Source organism: Thunnus albacares, chromosome 4 (assembly GCF_914725855.1).
Source record: "Thunnus albacares chromosome 4, fThuAlb1.1, whole genome shotgun sequence".
Taxonomy (NCBI): domain Eukaryota; kingdom Metazoa; phylum Chordata; class Actinopteri; order Scombriformes; family Scombridae; genus Thunnus; species Thunnus albacares.
Window position 1 is genome coordinate 16339429 of NC_058109.1, and position 21221 is coordinate 16360649.

General features: G+C 40.5%; 2 protein-coding genes across 7 annotated transcripts in view; one reads left to right on the forward strand and one right to left on the reverse strand.

Moving 5' to 3' along the window:
* megf6b (multiple EGF-like-domains 6b) overlaps window positions 1-8905 on the forward strand; it is a 61720-nt gene extending 52815 nt beyond the window's left edge. For both annotated transcript variants that reach the window (XM_044350278.1, XM_044350279.1), the window contains 12 exons: window positions 1130-1258; window positions 1414-1542; window positions 2982-3110; window positions 3216-3347; window positions 3465-3593; window positions 3695-3823; window positions 4046-4174; window positions 4364-4492; window positions 5987-6115; window positions 6214-6342; window positions 7083-7211; window positions 7515-8905. In XM_044350278.1, the coding sequence (XP_044206213.1) occupies window positions 1130-1258; window positions 1414-1542; window positions 2982-3110; window positions 3216-3347; window positions 3465-3593; window positions 3695-3823; window positions 4046-4174; window positions 4364-4492; window positions 5987-6115; window positions 6214-6342; window positions 7083-7211; window positions 7515-7576 (1484 nt within the window). In that variant the 3' untranslated portion in view covers window positions 7577-8905. The remainder of the gene's footprint in view (window positions 1-1129; window positions 1259-1413; window positions 1543-2981; window positions 3111-3215; window positions 3348-3464; window positions 3594-3694; window positions 3824-4045; window positions 4175-4363; window positions 4493-5986; window positions 6116-6213; window positions 6343-7082; window positions 7212-7514) is intronic.
* Window positions 8906-9692: 787 nt separating this feature from the next.
* kcnab2a (potassium voltage-gated channel subfamily A regulatory beta subunit 2a) overlaps window positions 9693-21221 on the reverse strand; it is a 94672-nt gene continuing 83143 nt past the window's right edge. For 4 of the 5 annotated variants that reach the window (XM_044350282.1, XM_044350281.1, XM_044350284.1 and 1 more), the window contains 10 exons: window positions 20602-20646; window positions 20030-20074; window positions 19700-19743; window positions 19321-19407; window positions 17728-17813; window positions 17455-17575; window positions 16929-17023; window positions 15515-15635; window positions 13206-13294; window positions 9693-11750 (listed from right to left, as the gene is read on the reverse strand). In XM_044350282.1, coding sequence (XP_044206217.1) covers window positions 11661-11750; window positions 13206-13294; window positions 15515-15635; window positions 16929-17023; window positions 17455-17575; window positions 17728-17813; window positions 19321-19407; window positions 19700-19743; window positions 20030-20074; window positions 20602-20646 — 823 coding nt within the window. In that variant the 3' untranslated portion in view covers window positions 9693-11660. Of the gene's footprint in view, window positions 11751-13205; window positions 13295-15514; window positions 15636-16500; window positions 16751-16928; window positions 17024-17454; window positions 17576-17727; window positions 17814-19320; window positions 19408-19699; window positions 19744-20029; window positions 20075-20601; window positions 20647-21221 lie in introns of those variants that run through there. The other variant, XM_044350283.1, reaches the window with a different exon arrangement.

Consider the following 21221-nt stretch of genomic DNA (forward strand, 5'->3'; position numbering starts at 1 on the left):
CTACAGATGGCCGCCCACCTAGAACCCGCTTCTGCTTGACGTTTCTTCCCGTTAAAGGGGAGTTTTTCCTTGCTGCTGTCGCCAAGTACTTGCTCATGGGGGATGTTGGGTCTTTGTAAATTAAAGAATATGGTCTTGATGTGCTCTATGTGAAAAGTGCCCTGAGATAACTTTTGTTTGGCACTATATGAATAAAATTGAATTGAATTTAATTATGAATCTCCGACCAAAATTAACTCATATCTCAATTCAGTAAATGTCTACAAACTGACAATAGCTAAAACAACCAACAACATCTAACCAGATATTCAGCTAAACAATCTGCTAACAGGTGAACATCAAGAGTGAGCCAACATTAGACAGGAAATACATTTATCAATATATAGAAGATAATTATTGCTACATTTATAATCAAAGTGAATCTCATCTCTACAAATTAACATCCAATAATGCTGAATTCAGCTTCTTGTTCAAAATTATGCTCTTAAACCATCAGGACTTTTGATATTGCAGAGCCATGATGATTGGTCAGTTAGTCTGGACAGAAATGTAGAAGAATAACATCACCTGAACCCTGAAGTAAACATTAAAAACAGTGGCCTGTGGTTGTTTTACTGCACTCAGGAAATACATCAGTCTGAGTTTAATTTGCTGCCTTAGCTCATTTGTTTTTGCCTGAAGTCTGGTTATTTGCTGGCAGAGTGTGTTTCTGCACCACAGAGGAGTCTGTTCTGTAAAAGTCTCTGTCGACCCGGTGATGACATTCCAGCTCGTTCTCCCTCTGAGCTCCACATCACACACTATCCTCCCTCCGTGCCTATTACAACCTTTCCCTGACGAACTGTGCCAGGCCCAGCCCCCCCCCTCTTCATACTCAGGAAACCTCTAATCCTGTCACTGGAGTCTCTTTACCCTCTAAACTCTGTGGCTACTACCTCTGATTGCCAACTCCGTACTCTATCCAACTCTAAATTATTGGAAAAAAACATTTTGCAGCCCTCAGCAGAAATGTGACAGTGCAGGTTTCGCTGCCCTATGTGTTCCCACATCATAGAGTCTCTGTTTTCTTTCTCTTGTCTTGTCCTGTGTGTGTGTTTTTGCATGTGCATGCTGCTGTATGTTTACTCAGAGTGTGTAGCGGGCCGATTCGGGACGGATTGCCAGCAGCAGTGTGAATGTGAGAACGGCGGCCAGTGTGACAGGCAGACTGGACGGTGCAGCTGCAGCGTCGGCTGGATCGGAGAACACTGCGAGAAAGGTGAGCCAGAAATTCTCTACCATACTGAACTAACTGGAGCAAAGCGAATGAAGCTACAGAAACTTTTACCTCATGGGAAATGATGCACTGTGGAAACTGAACTGTTGGCAGTTTTTGTTAATTATAACCTCTAATTTGCACCTTCCTCTACTCAGCCTGTGAACCGGGCCTGTTTGGCGCTGGATGTGAGGAAAGATGTCAGTGTGTGCACGGCACGTCCTGTCACCACGTCACTGGAGAGTGCCAGTGTCCGCCAGGTTGGCGAGGAAAGCTCTGTGACAAAGGTACAAACCTGCAGTCAAAGAGACTGTTGTACTCTTGCAGCCCCTGGTGGACGGATTTTTATCTTTTTATTTTAAAGGACGGGTTCACAATTTTTCAAGTCTGTCTTAAAACAACAGTCAGGTGCCCAAATGAACATTGAAACAGGTTTTGCTTGCTGTAATTATTCATCCTGTTCATACTGACCATTAGAAGATCTCCTCCAAATGCACTGACAATGTAAGTGATGAAGGACAAAATCCACAGTCCTTGTTTTGAGCAAAAATGTATTTAAAAGTTTATGTGAAGTTAATATGAGGCTTCAGCCGTCTGAGTTAGTCAAATAAAGTGATATCTTCCCTAGTTACTGTCTGTTTGGTAAAATATTCCATCCTTGTGTTTTGACAGTTTTCCTGTTCAGCTGCATGGAAGAATAGTATTAAAGGAGGGGAATTTGGCACTAAAAAGACAATAACTTTAAAAGATACTGACTTGATTTGAATATGAGTGGCTGAAGCTTATATTTATATTATATATTAGCTTCAAATAATCTTTTAAATACATTTTTGTATGTAAGGAGGCTTGTGGATTTTGTCTCTCATCACTTATATTAAGTGCATTATGAAGGGATCCTCTAATGGTCAGTATGAACAGGGGTGATGATTAAAATGAAAAACATGTTTCATTTTTCATTTTTTCATTTTTTGTTGGGACCTGACTGTTGTTTTAGGACAGACTTGAAAAATTGTTACCCTGTCCTTTAATAATGATCCAGTTACATTTTAAACATCTAAATGCGTTGAAAACTTTTATATTTTGCCCGAAACTTCCTTGCACTTAATATTTTAATTAATATATGTTATGTTCTTTATTCAGTAAATATTATCATTCTGTGTCTTCATTTTGTAGCTCTACTTCTATATACTGTGTAAATACAACATCTATTGCATATCTTTCCACCCTGGAAGAGTGATCCCTCCTCTGTTTCACCCTTTTTAATACAAGTTTTTTTGTGGTGTTTCCTTATCAAGGACCTCGGGATGGAGGGTGTTGGATGTTGTACAAATGTGTGAATTTAGGTTTTATGGATAAACTTTACTTGATAATTTACATTTTATTACTTGTACATTTTTGCATGAAGAAAAAAGTGCAACATTTAAGGAATAAACAACCGAAAATAGAGAAACCAACCGAAACAACAAAGTAAAAACCAAATATAATAACATTATATTACAACATATAACATTTTCAGGAAAAAATTTATGTTTTAACAAATGCAAGCTGGACTGGAGATAGGAAATGAACAAAGTTAGCTCTTTTGGGGATTTTTTTTTGGAGGGAAGTCATTTGGATTTATTGACCTGTGGCATGAGGCATAGGAAGAGGGAATGTGCAGAGTTAAATATCCTTCTGACTTGTAGCTCTAAACATCTGATAATGTTTCGTTTTTATTTCCTTTCAGCTTGTTTGCCAGGTTCATATGGGAAGGGCTGCATGCAGCGCTGCAGCTGCACTCAGGGAACGTCCTGCCACCACATCTCTGGAGAGTGCGGCTGTCCTCCTGGATTCACCGGAAACGGCTGTGAACAGAGTGAGTAACGTCTGCTTCTCAATCCATTTTGAACATGTAGAAGCTTCGCTGGTTTTATGAGCTCATTGATAAAACACACTTTACACATGAACCTCTTTCTATCAGTTTGTCTTCCAGGAACATTCGGGCATAACTGTAACCAGGTCTGTCAGTGCTCAGAGACAAACCAGCTCTGCCACCCAGTGTCTGGATCATGTTACTGCGCTCCAGGTTTCCAGGGCCCCAAATGTGACCAAAGTGCGTAAATTTAAGAAATTTACACCTATTAGACATGTAACATTACACCAAGGAAGTGAGTAAAAGTCATTTAAAAGTACTAACTCTCAGCTGTTTGATTTAAATTTGTGTTTTTAGTCTGTGCAGAGGGTCATTACGGTCCATACTGTAAACGAAAGTGCCAGTGTGAAAACGGAGGGAAGTGCGTTTCCTCCACCGGGGCCTGTGAATGTCCAGCAGGATTTATAGGAGCTCGCTGCAACATCAGTGAGTTTGTCTGAAACTGTGATGGTGACAGTGAATAAATAGTAATAAATAAATGAAAACACAGAATGACAAGTGCCTGGTCTGTGTCTCTGTGGTGACAGCGTGTCCCGCTGGGCGTTACGGAGTCGACTGTGCTCAGGTGGCACTTTGTGGAGACGGAGCCCAGAATGACCCGGTCACCGGTCGGTGTGTGTGCTTACCCGGACAGAAGGGAGAGGACTGTGGACAGGGTGAGCTTTCAGTACTGTGTGGTTACGATTTCTAGGTTTTTGATTGTTATTATTAGGAATTACTTAAGAACAAAAACAACTTTTTAGTCATCTTGTACTTGTCTTTTTTTTTCTACTCTGATAATGAAGCTCTTAAAATCTGACATATTCACTTGCAAGCAGGAAGTGAAGCAGGATGTTTTCTTCAGTTTAATTGGAGTGTGTGTGTCTGTTTGGCCTCAGGCTGCCCTCCAGGCTGGTTTGGGGAGGACTGTATCCAACGCTGTAGCTGCAGTAATGGAGGAGTGTGTGACTCTGCAAGCGGAAACTGTACCTGTGGTCTGGGCTGGACAGGTGAACACTGCGACAAAGGTGACAACACTTTCATATCTTGTTTCTCAATGCAGCCAAGCTCTTTTTTTTTTTTACATCTGCCTCTGCATATTATCACATATATGACATGTTGTAGCCTGCTAACTTTAAACTGAGTGACATGTGTCAAGTCATGAGGTTGATTTTCCTTTTTTTTTTGTCTTCCTGTTTTGTTCGTCTGTGTCACAGAATGTCCTGCGGGCAGATTTGGTGCCAACTGCCAGCTGAAATGTAAGTGTCAAAATAACGGCACTTGTGACAGAATGACGGGGACGTGTCAGTGTGGTCCAGGCTACTACGGACATGTGTGTGAACACGGTGAGAACTGCACAGATAAACACAGATAAAGGACAAGTCTGGTGATATTTTCCTAATTGTCAGCAAATCCTATGAAAGACTAAAACCAACAATGAATTTATCTTACATATATTGTCTGTGTGGCCAAAGCCTGAAATAACTTCCTCCTCTGTCCCTGTGGCAAATATTTAAAACACATGATTGAGCCACACCAACCACAAGCTGACATTTAACCTCATTACCACAAACTGTAGTTTATTTTGAGTCAACCCCACATACAAAGTCCTGCTGCTGTAAATACTTAAATATATATTTTATTGCAGTGTTGACACAGTATTGTTCATAGTTGCTGCAGCCAAATGCTTCACTCAAAGCCTGAACCACAGAACATGATGAAGCCACAAGAACACAGATTGAAGAGTGAACAAGGTGACAAAACAGAGAATCAAAAGAACAGCAAATAAATGAACCAAATCTGAAAAACAACAACAACATAAAAAACAACAACTTGGCCCTAGATGAGTAAGAGCTGTTTGATGAAGAGTAAGAATTATCATACGAGTTGATATGGACTTGTTCCAGAGAAGCTATAAAGTTTTTCCTTCAAAGCAAATCAGATTCTTTAAAGGTGGAGGGTACCTGACAAAACATTTCTGGAGCTGTAAATGCTCTGTAGAGCAACAAATCAGTGGCTGAAAAGTCCTCAACAAAAACACGATTTCTTCCTGTTTGAGTAAAGCTAAAAACTCACCCAGCTGTTTTAGTAAATTACTGAGCCTTTTTTAAAGTGACAGAATATCTGTGTGGCTCATTTTTAAAGATTTAAGTATTCAGTCAGAACAAACGGGCTCGGAGCTGAATACCATAAGTTTTTTAAGAGACACATTGCTGGTTTGGGTCTTTTCTTGGGATTTGACTATAACAAAAACATTGAATATCATTTGCATTATCTTTTCAAAAAATGAAATACTATTACAATACATAAATACACAAGATGGCCAAAAACTGTAAAGATCTGCCAGTGTGACTGTATTAGGGCTGGATATCATTTGGAATTAATACCAAAACAATACTTTTTGGATGCCTTTTCTTTGGAAATACAGTCCAATAAACATGTTTTTTAAACTCATTTTTCATTTAACAAAAGAAGCCAATGTCATCACATCACACAAACACAAGCAGCCGTACAGGAACTTTACCTTAAAAAAGTGGTTTAAATTGGCAACTTTTATATTTGCATCTGAAGAGAAGGAATCTCACCACACATTCAGTATCACATTTCATTTGGTACCAAAAAAGGATTGAGGTTCAATACAAAGTCCAAGTGTCAAAAGTCACCCATTAAAGCAGCAATAAATTTGTGATCAAAGAACAGAAGACTGCAGCATCCTAATGTACTTAATCTTTTAACTTAAGTATTCACTTCTGGGGTTTATACGCATTTATTAATTCAGTGAGAACATTTTTAAAGCATGAAGGTTGACATTAAATTTCGTGACTTGAACTCGTCCTCAGCCTGTCCTCCTGGTCTCCACGGCCCGCTGTGCCAGCTGCAGTGTGACTGTGTGAACGGAGCCTCCTGCCACCCTGCGTCCAGCCAGTGTATCTGTCCTCCAGGACGCCACGGAGCTCGCTGCCACAGAGGTCAGTCAAATCACAGCAAATTACCAATACAATAATAGGATTACTGCCATTTTTATTTGGTCTAATTAATCCTCTTTTTGAAAATGTTCTTCCCTCAGTGTGTGAGCAGGGTACCTACGGTCAGGGCTGTGCCAAGACGTGTGACTGTGAAGACGATGCTCCGTGTGATCCTGTGACGGGACGATGCCTCTGCTCGTCAGGGAAGACCGGACCCAGATGTGACGTTGGTAATGTTCTATCCTTTCTCTAACTTTGAGTGCATACACACACACACACACACAGCGAGGTGCCATTATCAAAATCAAAATGAAAACACATCACACAGCTCTCCTCCAGTACAATAAATGCTTTATTCACTCGTTTCCAGCTAACTTGCCTTCATCAGGAAGGTGTCTGAGGTTGTTTCAACAATTTATTGATCAGCCATGTGACAGAGGGAGAGATTTAGAGAACTTGCTTCCTAAGACGTTTTTGTAGAGCTCATCAGAATGTATTTATTCTCAAAGAACAGTAAATTAAGTAGAAGAAAGGACGTCAGTTATCAATAAATATGAAGAGATGGAAAAGACTTGAGTACAATATATACAGTGTTTCAAAACAATTAGGTTGAATGAATGCAAAATTTGTTGCTTTGTGTTGAAAAATGGAGATTCGACTTATTTGAAAGGTTGTCTATGCTAAAGAATATTTTAAAAAGTTGGTTTTAGTATTGTATGTTTTCTTTTCATTTCTGTGTCCATTTTGAGTAAATACTGTATTTTGTAAAAACTATCATCTATGATGATCTATATGTCCCATGACAGATCAATAGACTGTGTGAAAGGAAACTGGAATTGTCAGATGCCACCTTGATGAATGCAAGTTAGCCAAAAACATTCAATGAATAAAGAGCCTGGTGTACAGCAACAAGTGTGTAGTGTGAGTGTGCAGTTAAATTAAACTCTGTTCATTTGTGTTTTCGTGTCAGACTGCAAAGTGAATCGTTATGGGCCAGACTGCAGAGAGAGCTGCGAGTGTGAGAACGGGGCGCAGTGCGACCGTCGCAACGGCCGCTGCAGCTGCCTGCACAGCTGGATCGGACTCTACTGTCAGGAAGGTACGGTAATGACTAACCAGCCTGTCTGACACGCTCGCATACCTGCTGTCGCAACAGTCATCTTCATCACCACCTCCACTCTGGTGGTAGGTGACAAGCTCTGCGGACTTCTGACTCAGAACAGAAGTGACATTTTAGCTGACTGGCTGAAATAAAAGTAAATGAGGAGCTGAAGTGCTGACAGCCTTCAGGTACTCGTAGTATTTGGGGCAGAATTGCAGAAACTGCACTTTCTCTTTGTTCTGATTGAATATGAATGTGTGTTTGCTGAGCTGGACTCTTTGTGTGTGCGTGTCTCCTCAGGTGGACCTCCAAGCCTCACCTCCGGGAGCAGCAAAGACTCACAACACGACAACTCATTATAGCACCAACATCTAGCTGGAAGACTCCAACAAACTGGGACAGATCAGCTGTTTTTTTGTTTTTTTTTAACTGAAGTGACTCAAGTGAGTGAAAGCTTGTGACAGGAAGTTGTAGCCGGCAGCTGGAAGACCTGCATGGAAAAAAGACTCTGATGAGAACTGCAATTCCACATTTGGACCTGAGCTGAGTCCTTTGAACTGACCTGTCACTGGTACCACTGTGGTCAGTGGATTTTTTTTGCAGTCAAACTGGAACAAACAAACACCTTTAGTCTTCAGGATAAGAATTGCTCCTCAAAAACTGCGTCACAATGTCAGGGGATTATGGTTGTGTGTGTGTTTTTTTTTTTTTACAGCACTCTGTGTATTTTGTGTTGAATATTTTGACCTTGAAATACCTTTTTGCAGGAACTGTATATAAAATAATCTCTAATTTTGTAAGGAAATGGGTGTTATTGCCAGATATAATGCAACCTCTTTTTGAAACTTATTTCATTACTTGCCAGTGCTATGAAGTTGTTCTTTCATCTATACAATATGAAGTACTACCTGAAGTTCAATGGTGCTATGGTGCTTTACTGTATAGTGCAACAAAGGCTATACTGATCTTCATATGTTGTGTTGTACAACATCACAGTAAAGCACATTCATGCCTTAATGCACAGCTGCAACGTTACAGTTTATTATGACCTACTAAATATTACATATCTACCATCCATGTGCACCTTCTCCAAGGTCGACTGTTTAAATATTTTCTTTTGAATCGATTGTGTATAAATTGCTTCATATTTATACTTAATACAGTTGAATATACTGCAAGTTTAAAATGCGACTTTGCAGCTCGGACAAATCTACAGTCCAGTGAACAACCCAGAATGAGGTTTTGCACATGAATGCCAATAAAGACAGACAGACACACACACAGGTTTGTGTTTATCATTCTTAATTTTATCATTATTTCATTTTCATTGAGGATCGAAGCTGTACATCCTGTCTAAATTTCAGATTCAAGCACAGTGCAGATAGCAACGCCTGCGAAAGAAAATTAAAAAAAAGAAAAAGAGAAAAGGCAGAGGTGATCACAACCATAAATATATACAAAGGTCAAACTATGTACAGGAGATCTCTACGTCTCTCACTATGTCGTCTTCAGAGTGAATTCAGTCCGCCGTTGCATTCACTTCAGAGCATTCCTCAACGCACACACAACACAAAGAAATTGCTTGTTTTGTCAGTCTTAAAGTTGATACAATGCTGACAGGAAAAATGCAGCATGATGGAAAAAAAAAAAGCAAAAAAAAAAAAGCTTTAACTCTCTACTGCATTAAAGGCTAAAACATAAAAAATATATTCTCTGTAGAACCTTCTTTAAAATAAGCTCTATCCATCTGCAGGTCTGGTTTCATGTCTGAACTAGTTATTAATATGTTAGAACAGCAGTACGATGAAACTAGGACCTCTTAAAGCATGAATTCTCCTACACAGGTGAGGGCATCAGATATAACAACACTTCAAGCTTTAAAACTTGAAAAATTATTTCATCAGTGTGCGCAAACCTTTTAACAGCACAAGATCTTTGTCGGGCACGCTTTGAAATAACATTGATCGTCGAAAAAACAAAACGCACAGCGATACCGTTTAAGTCTCAAACTTTGTCTCCACTCCCTGCTGATGAAACATTAAGACACAAGAACTTCACAGACTAATGAACTTAAATGTTCTTGGCTCATCTTATTATTATTTTTTTCTTCTCCTGACAAAAAAAAAAAAAAAAACAACGTTGGCTCGCACCAGTTTTATTCACTTGAAGTACAAGACACAGCAAATCAAATGAATACAGGGTTCAACTTATACAACAGGCTAAAGCAAGGGATTAGCTCCCCCCCTCTTCCCACAAACACACACACACACACACACGCAGGTTCAACAGCACAGCCTTTAAATCACTTTGCTGTTGTTACAAATCACCTCAGAGACAAAGGAGACTGTGAACCTCATCCGCACAAATCCCACACGCTGACGTTCACTTTGATTCTCAAACTCATCTCCTCCCTTTTCAACACTTACATCTCCTTCGTGTCACCATTCACACCAACATGACAGTTTTCTTAATCTGTACTTGTTTTTTTTTTTTTTCTCTGCTAAGAATCAATAGTTTATCAGCTGTTAGTAAAGACTTTTTATCTACATGTGTTAGTAAGCTGAGAAGCATCACTTTGCTTGTCTGTAGGCTGGATGAAAAGGGTCCATGCTTTGAGGATGTGTCACATGCTATCCACTTGTGCTTTAATCACAGTAAGAGAGCACCCGGAGGAGACAGAGTGATACAGGGTGGTGTCAAATTTTTGCAATAATACTCCTGACACGTCTCAGGTCATCTGCCGCCTGACACGAACCTTACCGCTCCTAAAGCATTTTAGCTGTACTATGCATTCTGTATATGAAGGATGTTATTTGTTAACTAGTATAACAGCATGGTCAAGTAAAGATATATATGGAGTAAAGTCCATACTATAGATAGATAACAAGCTGGACAGCACATGCGTCAAGATGATTTCTAGAATCTTGTAGGAAGTGAGAGTGAAACACTCGGGTGTGTTTTGTCAGAGAGAGATGAAGAAGAAGATCTTTGGCTCAAGCCACGCTAAAATGTCACTGGTCCTCCCCAGTGTCCAACAATGAAAGAAAGACAGACAAGTAAATACAACCTCCTGACCAACGTGCACACCAACACGCCACTGAATCCACCTGCTCCGTTCCCTGAGCTGCTGCCACGAACTGATTAATTACACGTACGGCTCTTTCCTCCCAATTAAGGAGCAACAAACACCACTTCCACTATATATACTGGGGACATGAGCCAAGGGGCAGCTTTCCAGCTGCTTGTTTACGCCAAAGCCCACAGCACAACTGTAAATAAGGCAAAATACTTGAACAAAATTTGATCAAGGAGAAATTTCCATGAGATGTTGAGCCAGCACTGATATGACCACTTCCTGTACAGTAACAGCCTTAAAAACAGAGAACAGAGGCTGGGTAACACAGTGAAGTAGGACACTACGTTTGATTTAACACGGCCTGCAGTTCCTACAATTAGGGATGAATAAATAGCTAATCTCTTCAGTGGCACACAGTTGCCCTGACACATTGGCCCACGCTCCTGACTTGTCATTGCAGACGGTTCACTGGTCAGGACGAGGATTGAGCCTCGGTCCTCTCACTCCTGGCGAATGCAGGACTTCACCGTCGTGCTTTGACAACCGGAGTTTCGGAGCATCAGGCTGGACAAACGCACTGCCAGTGAAGACAGAGGGAGGATGTGAGGATGAGGAGAGGGAATTATCAGGAGGCGACGCGTTTCTATAGTGCAATGGCTGTGAGATAAGACTATTGTAATATCTATCCCCTCCCCTCCTTAAAACTACCCTCTAACACCTATACTGACAATACTAAAGTGCTGATTGTTAAAGCCTGCGAAAAGGCTCATACACTGATAATGTAGACAACACAAACAGTTTTTCTTTTAGAGAAACCTTGACAGACTTGTACAGTACACAGGTGTTTGTAAACAGAACGTCCAAGAAACAGATGCATGGCTATGGTACATGTGCAACAGAGTAGTTCTTGTATATTCATACAGTATGAACTTAATCTTCCTTTTAGTTGCATTCAGTTTTAGAAAAAAAGCAAACAAAAATAAAAAAGAAAAAAGAAATCTGGCTGCCAAGCAAGCGTGTGCTTATTTTTTTTTTTTAAAAAGGTATTTTTCTCTACGGTTTTAAAATACGTTCAGCTGAATTTAATGAATAACTGATTTAAGTATGAGCACATATCCCTAACCTCTCTTCCATTTTTGTCTTTCTTTGTCAATCCCTTCCTTTCCTGTGGAGGTGACTGTATTTTTTCCCCCTTTTCTTATCTTATCCCTGTAACTCTAAATGAGGTGCCCTGGGTGGCCTTGGTGTGGCCAGACTCATGCGCCAGGGTCTCACTCAGTAAAAGCTCAAGCAAACAGAGGATCAGGCAAAGGTGGGGCGCTGCGGCTGCAGCCCGGGTGCAGCCCTGCCGGGCGGGGCCGTGCTGCACGTTAGGAGCGGTAGTCCTTTTTACTGTACGGCTTGTTCCCCAGGATGCTGTCCACCTCGTGTGTGATGGACGACGACAACTTTGGAAGAACCTGTGACAGAGGAAAGACACAAAAAAATGAACATGTTCTCCTCGTTTACATCTACTGTGGAAACTTTGGGTCATTGTTTAACAGTCCTTTAGAGAAAATCATGAAAATCAGAAACTGTTTGCTGTTGCATGTTACAGCCTCTAGGAAGTGCTGAAGGGTGACTGACTTTCCTTCTAGTTGTGTATGTTGTGGTTTCCAGTCTGCAACTTTGCAATCAATACAGCAACCGATCACAATCAGGGAAAACTATTGACTGTAAAAGGGGGCAGTTTTATAGTTGATATGCAGCTAATCGAATTTGTTAAAAGACTGAGACGATATAAAAGCAATAAATACATTTAATAAACGGGTCATATGTTTTGTATTCAAAGTAAAAAGCACATCATTTCCCTCTGAAATGAAGCAGACTGAGTACAAGTATACAAAAGCATAAAATGAAAGACCTCAAGTAAAGTGCAAATACCTCAAACTTGTACTTAATCAAATTAAAAAAAAGATACCTCATGACATTATTACTCAACTAGTTAATTCTCAACATTAATGAATACTTATTTTTGACAAAAACATATGTATATATTATGTAAGGATCATTTATTTAAAATGCATTTATTGAAACAGAAGAAAGATGAAAAGAAACATGTAAATTAATATGTTCTGTATTAAAACTGTAACCATGTTTATTAATGTCAAAGTGAAGTCTGGAGACCTCCAGGATCCTTTACAAGCATCCAGAAAAGTGATTTAATTAAATGGAAACTATTCCCATGTAGGGAAGATAAAAGACTATTTGCTCTAATTATAAGTTTTCTTTCCCCAAAATATAGCCCTATTAAATGATATAAAGTTTATGTGGACTTTCTTTTCTGTATGAAATAGACTGTGTGTCTATTTCAGGCTCCGTGATGTAAAATTCCTGGTTAAAGGAAAACTGCGGAGCCCTCGGGAAATGTGAGCATAGCATTTCAAAAGCGGAAATATCAAATGTGCTAAGGGAGACATATAGTGTGCACTCATGTAGTATACTAATGTGTGTACCCATACACACATACACATAAAGGAACATACACAAAGAACGTATACAGAGGAGAGTGCTAGTCCTCACAGGCCAGACATAATGTGAGGAGAGGACGTAAACCCCCACTGGTCTGAAAACCCCATTAAATGAATGCATCTTATCAGGAGAGGAAGTGGCTGTAAGCTTGTCTCCAATCCCCCCGGCAACTGATATGCCGCTGACCTTATTAACTTGGTAAAGTAAAGCACCCAGGCGTGCAGCGGCAAACTGCCCGAGAGGCCAAGCTGTACCCAGGAGAGGAGGCTGCTGTTACGGACTGTAAGGCACGAATAACGTGGGCCTGATGAAACAGGTCAGGTCACATTTTCACAAATGAAGCCACTGATTTGCTCTGCAGAATAACAAACACACACACACACACACTCATGTTGTGTCCTCACCTGTATCGCTCCGATGTTCTCCATCAGCTGGTCGGTGTTGGACGCCCCTAAAAGGACAGAGCTCACCCCCTCGTTCCGTAGGCACCACGCTGCAGGAGACCAGTAAACAGAAATGACACCCCCACCACCACTAAACAAACACACACACACACACACCCTCTAACTCAAGCACAAACACGCACTGCACACCATCTCTCCAACACTTCATAAACACACACCAGTTTGATTTTTTTTACATGTCAAATGACTGCAAATCCCTCTGGAACTAAAAGCTCCTGATAAACCATGAAAGCTACTGAATGTGACACAATTATCGCTGCGCTCACATTACACCCTACCAGTGGTGGAAGAAGTATTACCACACTATAAAAAAAAACCTCCACTACAAGTAAAACAGTGTTTACCAAGTTCTACTTAAGGCTTTTTCAGATCTTTTAAATACCACAAAGAATGCAAATTTCTATCAAGATCATAACGTCCACAGTCTGAAAGTATGATGGAAAACCAGTGTGTACAATATGACCTACAATTATTATTATATGACATTTTTGTTAGACAATTAATGGATAGATTAACCAAAGAAAAATAATTAAGTCATTGGAAGTTTTTACTAAAATCTTCACTTGTCCATTCTGAGTGGATGAGCGTCCTCGCTACTGTAGCTGTGAAATTCCATGAAAAGGGGTCCACTGTTGCACCAGTCTCACTTGAAAGTTATACAGTAGATGGAAATAGTCTCCCAGCAGCCCACAACCACATACAAAAAAGGTTATGTTACTGTCTACAGCAGGAAAGAGGAAATATTGAAGACTTTTGTAAATGAAAGTCTGACTGAATTCAATGCTTCAATTTTCAAGACCTGCAGATACCCTGTAAAACTACATTTATTAGTAAAAGTATAGAAATATTATCAGCAAAATATACTTTAAGTATCTATTTATTCTATAAAATTACTTGTGTAAGTACAATATTTCCCTCTGAAATTAGTGGAAAAAACAAACATGAGTTAATGTACTTTGTTATATTCCAATACTGCAGTCTACTATAAATATGCAGGAAACTCTTTTTTGTGATCTCTTTCAACAGATTGGCACAAAAAACCCATCTCTGTTTGGTGTGGCATTATAATTGCAAGTGGTATTATGCAATACAACTGCATGCTTTTGCAATTGAGGAAAATACACTTGTAAGAAGATTACGGCGTAAAGGGATGAAGAATTTGGCTGTAAAAAAAATAGTGGGATTATGTTTCTACACAAATCTTCCACCAACAGGAGAATATGGCCAGAAATGACACTAGCTGAAGGTCTCACACTGGGCTGACGCAAGAGTAGACCTTCCCTCAGGCCACAGAGATATCAACAACATCTATTAGCTCTGTTCTCCCGCTCACAACCGCAATCTAATTCCTGGATTTACCACCTGCTACAGGAGCACACGGCCTCGCAATCCAGCCACAGGGCAGGAGGCAGTATATATGCTATATCATTGTTATATAGTTTTTAATTCAATACTAGAGTGCCACAGTGATGTAGATGACTACATGGTGGACATAAATTGCCCGTGCTGCCTTCAGGAGCGCTGGAGGGATTTATGGTAATTGGGAGAGATGAGGGTGTCCACTAATGGGCTGTGAAAACTAATCTATGACACTGCATTACTGCGAGGGTGAAAAATCTGAGCGGAGATAGGAGATGGAGTCCCAGATTTACTCGGTGCGTCCTTCATGTCTGACGCTTTAACAGCCCTCGCAGGAGAGCGTGTGTTTGGGGTTTGCACATTCTCACTTTCCTCTGAATCAATATAGGTCACTCACTGGATTTATGTCTGGGATGCTATTTTAATGCTGACACTGGAAACTGTAACATACATGTTAACACCAGGGGAAACCACAGGGCTGCATATATAAATACACACTGTGAACATGTTTGCATTCCATATGTTGATATTTACAATATCACTGTCTTAATGTATTCAGGGGACTGTGCCAGAGCCTTGTTTAGGAGATACTGGATATCCTATTCATGTTGTTTCTACTCCAACTGGTCCCTAATAGACTGAGAGAGAAGTTGTAGATGAGTTCATAACCCTTTAACATACAGTATTTATCTTCCATTTTCTTGTTTCCTATTCTCTCTTATTCTCAGTATTCTCTTTTTAGAAACCACAGTAGTTACAACACAGACACACACAACATACCAACAGTCAAACCAGACAGCTGCGAGAGCGGTGTTGACCTCGGCCCGTCCGAGGCAGAGGGACGGACAGACAGACAGAAAGAGAGAGAGCGGCAGAATGTATCTGCGTACCGATGGCGAGTTGGGGCAGAGTGCAGCCCAGCCGCTCCGCGATTGCCTGCAGCTCTTTCAACTTCGCCTGCTGACGCCGGCCCTCCTCGCTCAAGATCTTGTCCTTCAACCACTGGTAACCCTGTCGAAAACACAGCACACCTGCTCAAAAACACAGCCCTGCTCACACCGCTGCGCCGCAGCTCCTGTGTCACCAGGGCCTGTTTTTAAACACGTGACTCTGTCTCCTGCTGTCTACACCTCAGCCAGGGAAACATAGCTCAAGCTACACTTTGTATGCTGATTTCTTTGTTGATTATGATAATTACAAAGTTACAATTATTAGAGAAATAAATATTCTGTACTGTAATTATACTGTCTATAGAGTCAAAACTGTAATCTTTATATTGTATCAAGGATCATGAATCATATCATAATACTATAAGTAACAAATAAGAACCAGTAAGAATAATCACTAAGTAACAGAGCCAAAAATACCACAAACATCCACAGGCAACACTGAACGAAGCAGGAAGCAGCACATTCCACACAAGTCGTCAAAAAGGTACTGCACAACACCAAAATGGAGAGCTAGTTTCATGAACCGGGAGAGGTCTAATCGGCAGTCACTGACACACAATCTACAGACACACAACATGCCACTCCATCACAAAAGGACAGATAATTGCATTAAGTAACATGTTGGCTTCTGTGAGATGTAGAGGTGGAGGTTGTTTTTTTTTTTTTTTTTTTTTGTTTAATGTCTGGATGAGAAATGTCAAAATCTTGTTTTCAGGAACATAAACATGATTTGACATGAAGGGTGACGTGTGGTTTCTGTGTTATAGAGTGTGTGAGTGCTTCTCCTGCTCATTAATGTAGAGATAATATGACTGTTTTGTTCCCTTATGGAAATCAAAGAGAACAAATATAAATAAAACAATAAAACAAAACTGTTTCAAATGATTCTAAATTGCATGTGACTTGCTGGAATAACATATTAAATCCCTTGATTACAGAATTTAATCTGGTTCCAGTTTAAAAAACATTCTTAGTTTGTAGACATAGTATTTAAATAAATACATGCTGTACTGTTCTCGCCCTGTGTGAATGCATTTTTCTGCACATGAACTGTGTGTGCTCATTTGCATGTTGTAAATGTGCACACAAGATGAATTAGCGCTGACACCAGCTGGCAAACAGTGTCAAGCAGCGCTGCGAATGACGAGGTACGCAGTGCATGGCGTCAGCATGGCACTGAAAAACACACAGAGATATGCGAGTTAAAGAACCTGAAAAACACAAACACATGATAAACAAACAAAACAACAAACTGGAACAACCAGCAACCAGTAGGGAAACAGACAACAGTGACATCGGCACAGATGATCGGAGCGAGGATAAAGAAAGAAAAGAGCAAGCGACGTTTGTCTACCTTCAGAGAGGCCCGAGAGTAGGGAGGCACCCTGCCGTCGTATTTCCCTGAGATGATCCCGCAGGCCAGTGGTGACCACGTCATGGCTCCCACACCTGAGAACAGAGACATGTGATCATCTAATTCATCTCTGAAAGACAGATGGCTCACTCCCGCAAACATTTCTGGTCTTATTTTGTCTTTTGAGGAGAAAGGAAAGAGGGAAAATTCTTTCTTTTAAACTGGATTTTAAGATGAGCTTGTTTTTGCTGACATGGTAGATCAGTTAACCTAACCTTTAATCTGCAATTTCAGAAAGGACTCTTGTTTTCTGTTCTCTGTCAACGGATGAGCTCATGTAGTTTTCGATGGACACTGACACAGATCTCAGACTGGCCGGGCCAATGTATATACACAGCTTTGATCCCAAAACTTAGCAAGTTTGTGTGAGTGAAATTGCAGAAATCTTCTCAAGTCTGCTGTTCTAGACTTTGTGTCCAAAATATCTCCAACTCTAACCTTAAAGAACACCTCCATCACTGCTCACCTATCTTATGGAAGAGCTCAGGTAGCTGCACCTCCACCTTCTCTCTCTGAAACATGTGGTACTCAGCCTGCTCGCAGATAGGAGGAATCTGGTTGAATTGTCGTGCCACAGAATACGCTTCCTAAAGGAAAGGGTGGAATAAACCAGATTAGGCTGATATACAGTACGGTATCACTTATATTGTATAAAGAACATTACTGTACACAAGGAACAGGAGCAGGTAACATTGTTCTGTGTATCCCTGATTTTCTACATAGAAACACTGAATCTCACCATTATCTCCATTGGGCTCCAGCGGGACGTCCCCCAGTACATGGCCATGCCTTGATTTATCACATGGGTCATTGCTCGCACCGTTTCTGCAAATAAAAAAGACACAAGAAACATTAAAGACACCTTCAGTTCTGACATCACCTTGTTGTGTTTTCACAATTTCCACAACTGTCTCACAATGTCTGAGAACCTACTCTACTGTACTGTATGTGTATCTACACATACTGCTTATTCTCCATTATTATAAAAGGTGTATTTGTTAACATCCCCAATCTGCATGGACTGGGCTATTCAGGAGAAAATTGGAAACGCTGATTATGTTAATCAGAATGGGTGAGTGATTCATGCTGATTAGGATGACATCTATTCATATCAAGGCACACTTGAATGCCAATAATGTAAAAATCCACAGGAGCCTGTCTTTAATTTCTGATCTGCAAGATGTGAATGAATTGAGGAGTGACAGACATGTTTCTATCAGTTCAGATCTTTAATCATGGACTCTGCATCTTCAGAAACACTGAAGGTTATAAAAATATGTTCAGTTCTATAAAATTAAAAATATTTCAAGGAGTTCGTTCCTTTAATGTGGTAATTCTGGGTTGACTGAATGTTACACAGATTAGTGTTGTGCTATTCTGCAAAACTCTATATTTTATTTAGAGGCATCAGATAGGCATTTCATTGCAAAGCCATATCTGATCCTGTGCGTGATGGCGAATGAAATCTCACATTACCCAGCTGTATCTTCTGTCTCAGAACGCCAGCCAAAATATCAAACATGCTAGATAACGATCGGGGTGTCCAAGACAAGATCAGGAGCACGGGAGCGCAATAAAACACGCCATCCATCCATCTATTCACCTTTTTGACGTGCTGTTTCACAAAACTCGTGTGGGACTACCAACTCAGCTGTCCTGTCATCTAGTAGGTGCTTAGCTTAAAAGGGTTTCTCTGTAAACTGACAGAAAAGCAGTTTATCTCCTCTTCACCCTGTAGACTGCACTTTGGCTACTGCCAGAATAAAATATACCAGATGGTCTAAACTACTGTAGTTTTGAAGACATAGACTCAAAGCTATCCATGTGAACTGAGTGTAATCTTTAAAGAGCAGATGGGCAAAAAGAATTGCCTAAACTTTTACGTCAAACTGCACCGGCTACTTCTGACCAACGCGACAAGGTATTGTGAAAGAGCCAGAGCCAGTGAAGCATCAAACTGAGGGCAGGAAGATGACCTCTGACCGAACCCTACCCCAAAGAGGAACTCTGACATGGGAGCAGATGGATATTGTGTGACCAGCTGCGCCCACACACAGTTAGCACTCTGCCATTTAAAGGTCTCCAGCATCAGTATCTATCCTCACTCTGACTGTGGAGGTGGAAGCACCAAGACAACATGCAGCATTTAAAAATAGATATTTCAGTTACAAGAGGTTTGTACATATCTGAGTCTCCACATTACAGTAGTCATAGAGACAGAACATTTTTTTTTTTTTTAACGTGAACTGTAACAAAACAGAATTTAAGAGCGTGAGAGAGGGTAAGGAAGAGAAGTGATCATTCAAAAACAATAAAAGGATAGAAATATTACCTTCCATAGGTGTATTAGGGTCCGGTCTGTTCGCAAAAACCACATCCACGTAGTCTAACTGCAGTCTTTCTAGAGATGCTTTTAAACCTGGAAAGAGGAATCACAGATCATAACTAATAATTAATCTCTGTTGTGGTAAATTATCACGCTCTTCACAAAAAAATGTACCTAACCTAAAAATATACAGTTAGTACAGAGAATTATCTAAGCAGGTTAATACAGTTCACCCAAAAGTTTTCTTAGGAACTCCAATAACCCCAAGAGTACGTCAATTATTAAAACGTAGCCTTGATTCCCGTGAGCCAAAGAATCTAATTAGGAAGTATTTTGTTGTTGCAGTGTCAGTGTCTAATCCAATAATCTGCAAGCTGCTACTTACCTTCTATAATGTGTTTTCGGGATAAACCTCTCTCAGTTTCCGCTCTGCGAGGAATAACGTGAGAAAAAAAAAAAAAAAAAGGTGTTATAAAAATTACAAGAAATATGACTGGACCTGCCCCGCTACGGTAATATAATATCATATATCCTTTGTGAAATATGATCTAATGCCTGTTTCATTTTTATTGAAAGTGCCTGACAACAGATCAGTTTGGATGACACATGATCCCATTACCGGGAGCATCAGAAACAGGTCGAGAAAAATTACACGGGATCGCTTCTCATTTGGACACACAGGCTGAATCAAAGAAGCATCCAGATTGAAACTTACTTTCCGCCCCAGAAGATCTTTGTTGTTATCACCAGGCTTGAACGTCTGAAAATGGAAAATGAAAGCACATCTGTTACAACACCTGCTAAATTATAGTGTGATGTATTTGAGCTGGTGATATCTGAGGGTTTCGGGCTATGCGCTTTAACAGCGAAGATGGAAAGCTCGGACACATGCTTTGGGTAATCGTACATCTCTGCTTTATTCTTTCAGTGTCACGCTCACCCACATCCCAAAATTAAGTGTGACTGTGCCGGAACTCAGCCAGCACCAATGAATTGAGTGTTGTAGGCGTATGACTTGACAAGGCTATACAAATGCCAATCCAGGGCCAACAAAGTAAAAGACAAGACACTATAAGTTCATCTATTATTCAGCAATCGTTGAGGAGGGACACAGGAGTGTGGGCATGGCACGGCTGCTGGCATTAATCTTTCATCTGCCTACCTTACTGTTCCAGTTCACAACACACAGCCTACCAATATGTGCGAGGAAGGAGATGATACAAGATTACAGACGCTGGCGGGACGGAAATTAAAAAACACCAAACTCAATTAAAGTGTGTCTCATACCTCCATCCTTTCTTCTTTATGATGTTCCCGAGCACCACCTCTGCCCTGCCAAGCAGACGGAGAGAAGGCATGATTAAATGCAGATTTCTTGAAATGATAAGAGCGTTTCAGCTGACTGTCTGAGATATGATTTCAAGCCCAAAATTAAAGAATGCAGTCCAACTCTGCACACGTACTATACAATGCATCTGTAAGTTTTTATTGGAAAGGGCACCTGTTCAAGACTGGTGAGTGTGAAAGCTGCCAGGTCAAAGTCAGCGGGGCATGGGCCCAGCTGTGCTGTGGAGTTACCACTATGTCACTCATTTGCAGCCACAAGGGTGGTAATGAGTGACGTTATGTTCAACACAGGGCCCATTAGGGTTGGCCAGACACCTATCACTAGGATGTCTCTCCGGTGCTCTCACTCACCAGTACATAATGAGACACCTTGTAGCACAATTTTGCACAAAATGTATTTTAGCGGTAGTGAGAGGTAAAAAAAACCCAAAACAAAACAAAGCAGCGTCTAAGTTTTGGCAGCACAGATGAATAAAGCAGCTCCTCTAATTGATGCAGTTTTAAAATGAATGATTTTGTTTAATGTGTCAAAAGTGTGTTATTGAACTACAAGAACCACA